This window comes from Schistocerca piceifrons, chromosome 3 (genome assembly GCF_021461385.2).
Source record: "Schistocerca piceifrons isolate TAMUIC-IGC-003096 chromosome 3, iqSchPice1.1, whole genome shotgun sequence".
In the NCBI taxonomy this organism is placed as follows: Eukaryota; Metazoa; Arthropoda; class Insecta; order Orthoptera; family Acrididae; genus Schistocerca; species Schistocerca piceifrons.
In genome coordinates, this window is record NC_060140.1 from 350,223,890 (window position 1) to 350,235,690 (window position 11,801).

The following is an 11,801-nucleotide window of genomic DNA, read 5'->3' on the forward strand; positions in this document are numbered from 1 at the left end:
TATAAGGAGGGTAGGACGTCAAACAGGTCGACTTGGAGCAGGAGAGGCACCAAAGGACGTTTTAATTTCCGCTGCCTATACTTTTATAAATAAATTCATAAAATTTTGTCAGCATGACCAGGAAGGATTCAGGATTCACACTCATAGCATTGGAAGTTAAAAAGCATAACAAAATAAATTTTATGTACATGTAAAATTTCATCATTTTTTTCACTTACTATTGGCTGCATTTCTTGCTACAGGTACACTTTTCCTCGTAAGTAAGAGAGATTCTTCGATGAATTTCGCACAGCACACAAACCATACTTACAGGTGTAAGAAACTCTATAATTTATTTAATTTATGAAAAAATGAATGAACCGTTACATTTTAAACTTCATGTTTAGATAAAACTCAAATTTTATAATTAATTATCTCAATTTTTACGACAGTTTTTAATAGATTCAGAAAATTCTAGAGTTTCATGCAGCTGTAAGTATAGTTTCCATGCTCTGCAAAATTCATCGAAGAATCTGTTATAGTTATGAAGAAAAGTGAACCTATAGCAAGAAATGCAGCCAATAGTAAGTGAAAAAATTATGAATTTTCACAAGTACAAAAACTTTATTTTGTTATGTTTTTGAACTTCCACTTCTATGAGTGTGAATCCTGAATCCTCCCTGGTTATGCTGACAAAGTTTTATGAATTTATTTGTAAAAGTATAGGTATTGGAAATTAAAATGCTGCTTCAAGTCGGCCAGTTTAAGGTCCTACCCCCCCCCCCCCTTAAGTCGGATAAGATTTCTGCCGTCTTCCTGTGGAATTTAACTTAATTTATTCCCTGTTATTGAAGTTCACCAGCGGTATCTTCTACCTTGTGGCCATTGACGTTCCGGTTACCTGCCCTGGTCGCTGACGTAATTTTAGGCAGTGTACTTTCCTCGTCGTGTTGTTGCTGTCCAGCGCGGTGTGTAGTCCGACAGCTGAGGTGTTGTTGGTCGTTGTGAGCGCCAATAGTCTGTGTGTCGTTGTATTGAAATTTGTGGTCATTTTCCTGGTTGCGTGGAGCGGATCTGATTTGGTTGATTGGTCAGTCGGCTGTCTGTCGGTTGGGTTGCCTCCAGATTAAGAAGTCGTTGGTCAGGCTGCCTGTCGTACCTAAACGGGCGTTAGTGTTATAATCCCAGGCCGACCCTTGGAAACTTCTGAGCGCCGTTCCTTTTGTGGCTAAAATGGTTCAAATGGCTCTGAGCACTACGGGACTTAACATCTGAGGTCATCAGTCCCCTAGAACTTAGAACTACTTAAACCTAACTAACCTACGGACATCACACACATCCATGCCCGAGGCAGGATTCGAACCTGCGACCGTAGCGGTCGCGCGGTTCCAGACTGAAGCGCCTTTAACCGCTTGGCCACAACGGCCGGCGTCCCTTGTGTGTTATGTATTAATTTCCCTGTTTGGGTTTTAGTTATTGCGTTGATGTGTGGCCTTCAGCCGAGTATTAATCTCTCTTAAATTAATGTCCTTGTCTTTCCCTTAAGGCATGAGATTATTATTCTTTATTTTATATGAAATGTTTTAAGATACTGCCTTCTGCCCTTTAAATTGAAACTCTTTTTTAGGGCTGAAGCCGTTAAATTATTTGTTGGTGAGCGGCCTTCAGCCAAGTTTTAATATCTCTCAAATTAATGTTCTTCTCTTGCCCTTAAGGCAAATATTGTTATGCTTTGTATCGGGCCTTCGGCCCAATTTGCATGAAATGTTTTAAGATAAGGCCTTCTGCCTTTCGGTTGATTCTCCTCTTGTTGCTTAATATGTGACCTCCAGCATAATTCCGTTAAAATTGAATTGCTATTGCGTTCAGCCGATTAGATTGAAGATTTAGAAAATATTCGTGGGTGAAATCTCCAGAAGAACCTTGTATTTCAATTTTGCTTAGACCTTGTGTCGGATTTTGAATGTGGCCTTCAGCCGATCTCAAGCTAATCAAAGGAGGTCGATCAAAGATTTCAGCGTTTTGCATTCTTGTTGTAATATTGTGTGTTGATAAATAAAGTTTGTATATTGCTTGCAAGTGACAGGAACTCATTTTGGCGCCTTTCCACAACCTAATTCGCTCTGTCCTGCTGGCCCAGGCACTTCAGGACTCATCAATGAAAACAGTTCTACTCTACTCCGCTCAGTGAGATTCCAGGTCGAAAACGTGTCTGTAAGCACCCCAGACAATGGTCGGATACCACTCTCACTGCCGACTCCCCACATGGCTCAACAGCCATGAGTGAAGGTCTGTAGTGTCATTTCTTTTCACGTTTTTGGGTGTCAATGGCGGTAACGTTACGGCACAGTGATATGTCGACTATATTTTACAGCACACTTTGATGCCCTTCATCACAGTCTAGCTTGGGCTTATATTTCAGCAAGATAATGCCAGTCTGCACACAGCGAGAGTTTCTGCTGTTTGTGTTCGTGCTTGCCAAACCCTGCCTTGGCCAGCAAGGTTGCCTGATCTTTGCCCAACTGAGAACATTGAGACATACCTCTACCAGCTCGGGATTTTAGGGATCTAACGCGCCAGTTGGGCAGAATTGGCACAGTATCCCTCAGTAGCACAGCCAACATTTCTATCAATGAATGTCAAGCCGAAGAACTGCTTACATAACGGCCAGAAGTGGACCAACGTGTTATTCACTAGCTCAATTTCTGAAGCTCTTTCTCTTGTATAAATTATCCAAATCTGAAATTCAAATCCCGTTTTTTCGTCTTAGTCTTAGAGTATATTAAGAAGGCTACAGAATGTTTTTTTCATACAAAATCCTATTAAATTTCCAATATGGTTTGACAAGGGGAACATCAACTACATATTGTACAGAGGGTGTGCCATAAGTAATAGCATAAACTGAAATTGTACGGCAGAGGAAGTAAAAACTTGCAAGTAAAAGTCCTAAACGTACCATTTGCAGGATAACTGTGAATGTCTGCTTACGTGCTTAAGAGTCGCCACTGATTTCAGTGTGAAGTATTTTCCTAGTAAGTACGATTTTCAATGAAGTCCCCACCTAAATGGGCTCAAAATGTTGTTGTACCAGCGGATATATCAGGAAAGTCTGTCTGAAATGAACATTGTACATAGGCAAAGCGACCCTTTGAATTTTTATCGATATGAGCAATGAAAGTTTACATAAATTCTCCTAGAGGGTAATTTTTCGGCTGGCGAATGTTTCGGGTTGTATGATCGTGGTCCACGAAACTTTTCAGTTCCTCATGTTTTGTTCGAAGGTGATCTGGTCACCATCAGAGCAGGCAAGATAGCCGATCCCGAAAACCTTCATTGTGTAATTTATTTTCTTATAATGCTCTTAAACGTAACTCAGTCTTTGTTCATGTAATCCGCTGACTTATTTGATTTTAATTACAGCTGAAAACTGAAAAAAGACTGAAATCCAGCCCCACCATAGACAAATAATCAATCCATATAAACAAAAACATAAATGTTCTTTTGTTCAAAATCGTGTCTCTGAAACGTTTTTACCGATTGCTACGAAAGTTTGACATAACTTTGAATTTAAGGCAGGCGTGCTTTCACGTAAGTTGTTCTGTAAAATGTGATATTTAATGTATAGAAATACTTGTAGCTTTTTGAGCGATTTTGTGACAACGTTATTGTTAAACTTATGAAAAATTTTGTATTACATATATTAAAAATATGTGTATAAATCACACACGTTTTCCAATGCAACTTTGTGCCAAAATTTCAAAACATTCGGTAACAAACTTTCGGAGATTTGCGTTTACGATCATTTACAATTTCCATATAACTACTAACGTTGATGTTCGATTCTTCAAAACCGTAAATCTTCGAAAGTGCTTCACGGATTGCTCTGAAACTTTGACACAATATTGCATTCAAATACTCACGTTTTTATATACCTACTAGAACGCTATCTCATATATATATATATATATATATATATATATATATATATATGTAATACATTTGTAATAAATGTGGAAACGCCATATGAATATAAATATTGGCTTTCTCAAAATAGTTAATCTACGAAACTTCTCGACCGACTGCTTTGAAATTTTGAAGCAACGTTGAATTCCTGCATGGGCGTGTTTTTAGATGCCTAAGGACAACATTGTTACAAAAACTCTCAAAATGTACTTTTCCAGTTTACTCTACATTTTTACACGTTACTGTGATAGATGTTTAGGCTCATATAGACTAAATGGTTCAAATGGCTCTGAGCACTATAGGACTTAACTTCTGAGGTCATCAGTCCCCTATAACTTAGAACTACTTAAACCTAACTAACCTAAGGACATCACACTCATCCATGCCCGAGGCAGTATTCGAACCTGCGACCGTAGCGGTCGCGCGGTTCCAGACTGTAGCACCTAGAACCGCTCGGCCACTCCGACCGGCTCATATAGACTAGTTACCTTTGTTTATATCTATATACGATAGTGAAACGTTGTAAGCAAACAGGAAAGTTGTATTTATGGCTTATTGGTTTATGATTAGAATACTACAACAGAATTTGAATTTACAATAACAATGAACAAGGCTCAAAGTCAGAGGAGTGAGAGGAGGGAATGGACACAGAAAATGAAAAGAAGGAGATGGACAGAGAGAGGGGGGCGAGGGGGCAGGAGGAGATGGAGAGAGGAAGGGGGAAGGAGGTGATGGACTGAGAGAGAGGGAGAGAGAGGAGGCAGGAAAGACAAGGGGGGGGGGGAGAAGATGGGTACAGAGAGGAGGACAGGAAACTGGAGAGACAGGGGAGAGAAGGATATTAGGGACGTATGTCATATTCCCATATATATATATATATATATATATATATATATATATATATATATATATATATATATATATATATATATATTAGAAACGTGTGCTTTCTCTTTTCTTTCTTTTCCATTTAAGCAGACTGTGCCACAGTAAAACGTGGTCGGATACAGCTACTAGAACAACAAAAATGGGGTTTGAAATGCATGTTAGCATATTCTTTGAGTCTGTGAGCCTTATGACGTTCTTGGTATTTAACTACTGTTGCTGAACCGAAGAGAAACGTTTATTTAATTCACTAATAAAAATGAAGCTCAGCTTGTTTCCTTCATCAGAGATGCTGAGTTGCCTGTTAATTGGACCACTAGGGGCTTGCTGTGATTCACACTCTTTCCATTTGTGACGTATCGTGAAGTGTCTGTAATTGTTTGGTCGTCTTGAAAAGATACACTGGACAACGACTTGGGATTCACAGAGGACGATGCAAACAAATTTCTTCTGTGCTTTCATTTCTTGAAGCGGCTATCTGCTTAACGTAAAAAAAGGAAACTTAACGTTAAAAAGGATTCACCGTGTTAATCATTAACATATCTATTGTTTACAAATTCCAGCAACATTTGATATAGATACCCAGTTTATGTTTGGTAGAGATAGCACAGAAGGTCATGTACGTTGGAGAGAAACAAAGTAATTTGTTGCGACTGCACTTACCTTGGGATTGTAATATTCTTCCACTCCTCCAATGTGAGATTTGTATGTTCTATGCCAGGTACATGGCACCAGTGATTGGGCGTATGGACTGCGAGATATAACACAGAGATACTTAGCATGTTCAAGCATTGTGCAAAGCAAATAAAGATGACGGTGATCCTTGTCTGGAACTTCCCTCTGGACCCAATGGAGTCCAGTACATCCTCAAACGCGGGCGCAACCTTAGGTTTCTCGTAGCTCCATGCTGTTCCGTCCGCAGCCTGTAAATGAGCAGCACGCTACATTACACGCTGTATGTGGAAAGTCCCACGGCAGAATAGCTGCTTCCAAGAACTACAGATGACATAAACAGGATTACAAGCAACAGGTAATCTACAAGCGGAGCAGGAACACTACCGACCAAACTTCAGAGGCTGTTCAGGGATATTTTATGAGTATTTTTGTGTACGGGACCCATGATGTCCGATGGATTTTATAATGTAACTGCATTTCGTTCGATTCCTTATCCTAGTTATCTTTGCAGCCGTTTGGCACTGAAAATGTCTCCATAACGGGGTAAATGTCGATGGCACCTGCCGTGCGTGCTGTTCGGAAACAATTTTTTTCTTCTCGCTCAAGATACTTTTAGATGGGAACAATAACGCCCTATTTACTGTTTGTCATCAGTCTTGCAATCAGTACTATTCGGTTCTGTCTCGAGGTAGTTTTTCCGGCAGTGTTAGCTGTACGTTAACAATGTTACACAGCAGTGCGCGTAGATTCCTACTAATGAAGAGTTGGCCGATATGTGCCCCGTGCATGGGTTCAACGAATGCAGTGGAAGAGCGGAGCAACGACGCAGTGCTGAGGTGTTCCCGCAACAAGAACATCCACATCTCTGTGTGTGTGTTTCTTCTGAGGGTTGCTGAATTATTCTGCGCTTTGTGTTGTACGATTTGGTGATTGATGTTGCAGTATTTTTTACTGCTGTGTAACTCTTTTCATAGAATAGAGGTAATTGGGTAACAAACCCCAATAAAACATAATTATATAATTACCCTGTGACAAGTCAATGAAGTCCTGGGATCATTATATGAAAATACTCAGAAAATAGCCCTGACCAACCTCTGAAATTATGTCAGTGGATACTGTCATATTTTTGGGCCACAGTCATGTACTAATGTTCGAATGATATTTTATTTGTTTGAGTGTGCAAACCAATTTATTTTATATTACTATCATGATTTCAGGATTAATCTATTATCAAGTACAACAATGTTGGATATAGTTAGATTTTCTTAAGTCGTCGTCAAAATCTGTTAAACTGATTGTCCCCACTTGTAGATAAGTAAAAAATCACAAAAATATATCGCAGACAGATAGAAAATATCTTTTTCAACAATATAACAATTGAGGCACAGAATAAATATCAATACAGTCGTTAAGATGCACTGAACATCGTCTGAAAATATACACTACAGCACTCGAGGCTGCATATGTACCGATCTTACTATTAACTGGTAAACTACTTGCATCAGTCTGTTAAGGACCCCGTAGACTAGCTACAGTGAGCTAACGGCCCCGTTACATAGCTCATCTTCGTCATTAGTAAAACATACACACACACACGCATGCACGTACACATACACAACTCTATTTCAAGTCAATATTAGCTCTTGAGCAAAAAGGTTTGACTACCATTGATATAGAGCCACCATGTGAAGAAGTTATTGTGAAAAAACATTGTTGTGGAGAAATCGAAGGAAATTATTAGAGGAAATGGACTTTAAGAGGCAATCAGCACAAATGGTACAGCCAACAGCTAATATAGAAACAGGAGTCCATTGCTGGACAATGACAGCCAGTTTTTGGCAGTGGCAGTGGAATCTGTAGATGCAGTTATAAATAAATGTTTATTTGAGCTGCCTACTTCTACTGTACGTAAAAACGTAACAACAGGAGCCTATAGTAAATCGGTTAAGAAACAGATGTGGCTGACAATAAATGTGTAATAAATTGTTCACAAGTGCAGAATTTGTCCGTTAACACCTCCTAACTTGTTAGGAATTGATTCTCAGAATTGCATATGCAAATAGGAAGTATCATTCTGGTTGAATGTGGACTGGTGTTATCCTGGGAATGGACTTTCTGTGCAAGTACTCGAACAACATCGAGTGTAAAGATAAGTTAACAGACTCGGAAATGGGTCCATAAAGATCGGCAAAATGTTCGCTGTCACCCGCCCACCATTATTGATAATTTTGAACATGATCGTGTACAGAAACAAACAGTTAAGTAGACAGAGGCGCCTGCAGAAAGGCAACTCGTTGACGCCCATGCAAATCCAGTTGCAGGCGACGTTGACGGTTGTGTCTATAGTGCGAAATTTTAGGCGTAAATTAATTAAGACTTAGAATCAACGATCTGATGTTGTTGTTTTGATATTTACGTATGGTGAGTAGGTAGCTTACTGTTTTTAAATTTCATCCTATGTCATTTTTAGATGTATTCCGTTCTTATTTAATTCACTTAGTGGTCACCTGACATGACAACACTTTGCTCAAAATACACTGAAGAGCCAAAGAAACAGATACTGCTGCCTACTATCATGTCGGACCCCAGCGAGCAACCAGAAGTGCCGCAACACTACGTGGCATGGACACAACTAATGTCTGAAGTAATGCTGGAGGGAACTGACACCATGAGTCCTACAGGACTGTCCATGAACCCGTAAGAGTACGTGGGGATTAAGAGCACTTCTGAACAGGACGTTGCAAAGCATCCAAGATATGCCCAATCATGTTCATGTCTGCGGAGTTTGGTGGCCAATGGAAGTGTTTAAACTCAGAAGAGTGTTCATGGAGACACTCTGTAACATTTCTGGACGTGCTAGGTGTCGCATTGTCCTGATGCACACTGTGTGTAAATTGAAGAGGGATGGCTGGTGGAGTCCGTTGGAATGCACAATGGACATGAATGGATACATGTAAACTGTCAAGTCGTATCTAGACGTATCAAGGGTCCCATATCAGTCCACTTACACGCGCCTCACACCATTACAGAGCCTCCACCAGCTTCAACAGTCTCCTGCTGACATGCAGGGTCCATCGATTCATGAGGTTGTCTCCATACCCTTACACGTCCACCCGCTCGATACAATTTTAAACGAGACTCGTCCGACCAGGCAACATGTTTCGCTCATCAACGATCCAGTGTCGGTGTTGATGAGCCAAGGCGAAGCGTAAACCATTGTGTCGTACAGTCTTCAAGGGTACAAGAATGGACCTTCGGCTCCCTAAGCCGATAACATTAAATGGCACGCACGCTGACGCTTGTTGATGGCCCAGCATTGAAATATGCAGCAATTTGCGGAATCTACATCTACATCTACATTTATACTACGCAAGCCACCCAACGGTGTGTGGCGGAGGGCACTTTACGTGCCACTGTCATTACCTCCCTTTTCTGTTCCAGTCGCGTATGGTTCGCGGGAAGAACGACTGCCGGAAAGCCTCCTTGCGCGCTCGAATCTCTCTAATTTTACATTCTTCTATCAATTTGAACGATTAGCTTCAGTCGTCGTTGGTCCCGTTCTTACAGAACCTATTTACGGCCTCAGCGATGTCGGAGATTTGATGTTTTACCGGATTCCTGATATTCACAGTACACTCGTGCAATGGTCATACGAGAATATCCCCATTTCACAGCTACCTCGGGGTGCTGTGTCCTATCGCTCGTGCCCCGAGTGTAAGACCACGTTCAAACTCACTTAAGTCATGATAACCTGCCATTGTAGCAACAGTAACCTATCTAACAGCTGCGTCGGGGAGCTGCCTCAACGTGTCAAAATCCAAGGTCCTGCTCATTGGTGAGGGCTTGCCGGAGAGATGCGTTGCCCCCCCTTAGTGTCGCCGATAACATACGATGTCTTGGACTTGATTTCGCAGCAGATCTGCGCCGCTCAGCGACGATCAATGGTAGACGCTTGCTACAGACAATCAGAGAAAATCTCGCAGATCACCGGCTACGAGAGCTCGACGTTATCCAACGCGCACAATACGTGAACATGCATCATGCTTCCCGTATACCACACGTGGCTCAAGTACTACCAGTCCCAAATCTCCTGGCCCAACGACTGTTAATGGTTTTCGGCTCCTTCGTCAGCTCGGGGATGTTATTCAAGGTTCAGTATGAATCCCTTGCACTGCCACGAGATCGTGGCGGGGTGGGACTCATCCACGTGCCCACTTGTGTCAAGGCACTTTACGTCAGCTCCCAACTCAAACTTTGGCATCGTTGTCCGCAGAGCCTTACTAGCTTCCTGCTTCATAACTTTGCGCCGGCCTCCTTGTCCGCCCCAGTACTGGTATCGACCATTCCAACCCCATTTTATTACATCCAACGATTTTTCCTGGAGTCCAGTTATGTCTACCGGTCCTTACCACTTACACATTTGTACCTCACGAAAACAGTCTCCGAATTGTAACAACAGTGCCACCTGTCCAACCCTATCGAACGTAAGTATCCACAGTACGTGTGGCGACAAATATGGAAGGCGATCCATGCGCGTTTTCTCGAATCAGATGTTCAATCAGCGTGGTACATCACCGTGAATGGCAAACAAGTTAACCGAGACCGTCTGCACTGCATCCATCTCGCCGATTCATCCCGCTGCATCCACTGTTGAGTGGATGACACAGATGTCCACCGGTACCACTGTGGCACAGCGTTCGACGTCTGGACACTTACGCGGCGAATTTTGGCGTTTCTTTCTCGACAGACACCAGCTCAGATCGACGTCCACATGCTTTTGTACCCCGATAAGACTTTCTACCCCTCCGCCAAAACTCACTCTGTGAGTTGGATCTGTGGCCGCACGATCCGCTATCGTTTTACTTCTGGCGACAAGTCTACGCTAGGGTATCAACCAACGACACTCCGTCCTGATACGCAACCCACGCTATAAGCAATATTTTTCCAATTTCTTACGGAGCACCTTCGATGACCCACCTCGTAGCTGGAACGTCCAAGCCCTGAGAAGCTGAAAACTGTATTAACCGATCCGAACTGAATAGATCTGCTACCCAGAACCCACGCCTACGCAATGAGAAATCACGTTTGGACGAGCTGGCCTGCTTTAGGCGGAGACACTTCAGACGCTCCTGTAAGAACTGGTCTTTAACTGCAAGTCGCACGACGACTTTATATTTATAAAAAAACACCTTTTCGTTATTTATACCTCATAATTTGTTCTTAAAGGAAAAAGAAATTTGATTTTGGCTTGAGACAAGTTTTTTTATTGGTTCCAAAAGATTGCTTCTTCCCCATCAAGACGAAGGAGACTAATCTTTGTTTACTGGTAGGAGAAACCAGTATAATTGGAGTATTTGTTAAAAAAAAAGAAAAAAAAGTTGGTAGAGCACTTGCCCGCGAAAGGCAAAGGTCCCGAGTTCGAGTCTCGATCCGGCACACAGTTTTAATCTACCAGGAAGTTTCAGGAAGTTTCATATCAGCGCACACTCCGCTGCAGAGTGAAAATCTCATTCCATATTTATTTTGTTCAGCTCTGATCGGCGCTCCCCCAATAACTCCTGCAAAGTAGCAGTTTGAACTGTGTATCGATGTATGCGTGAAGATAGACTATAATAGTTTCTGCCGTAACCAGGTGGTGTTGTCGCTTCCCACAAGTCGCGCATTGCAGCAGCACTTGTTCCTGCTTTCCGCTTACGCTGGCGTACATCGTCAAGACAACCTGGAAGCAGCCAAGCATGAGCAGCAGTGGACAGTCGTTTTTTTTCTGGAGGTAAGGAATGCCTGCATCAGATATCCACAAGAGGCTAGTAGCCATTTGTGGAGAAATAGCATCAGGTCGCAGACCCATGTTTCACTGGCTATCAGAGTTCTGAGCCGGCAGGCTCTGTGCTGAAAAAGACAAAAGTGCTGGCCGTCCAGCCACTGAACGCAATGTCCAGAGTGTTACTGACTATATAATGTGGCATAGGCGAATCAGATTTGGTGAACGAGAAAAGACAACAGGTCTATCACGGGAACCCTCCACACCATCATCCATGAGGATTTGAAAATTAAGAAGATGTGTACAGACTGGGTGCCCAATTCCCTCACCACTACGCAGAACCAGGAGCGTGTGGAGATATGTCAACAGTTGCTGCAACGGTACCACGCAGATTCAGCGGAGTTCTTTGAGCATCTGGTCACCGTCGACGAGACACGGCTCTTCCGCGAGACTGCTGAGAAAAAACACCAATCTATGGAGCAGAAGCATACTGGGAGCCGTTGTTCCACGAAGTCATGACCAGTAGTATTCGTGAAGA

General features: G+C 42.2%; 1 protein-coding gene across 1 annotated transcript in view; it reads right to left on the reverse strand.

Moving 5' to 3' along the window:
• Nucleotides 1-11,350, reverse strand: part of LOC124788654 (solute carrier family 22 member 1-like) — a 100,472-nt gene extending 89,122 nt beyond the window's left edge. Inside the window, exons 1-2 of the mRNA XM_047255930.1 lie at nt 11,198-11,350; nt 5,491-5,750 (exon numbers count right to left, since the gene is read on the reverse strand). Coding sequence (XP_047111886.1) covers nt 5,491-5,750; nt 11,198-11,350 — 413 coding nt within the window. The remainder of the gene's footprint in view (nt 1-5,490; nt 5,751-11,197) is intronic.
• Between the last annotated feature and the right edge of the window lie 451 nt (nt 11,351-11,801).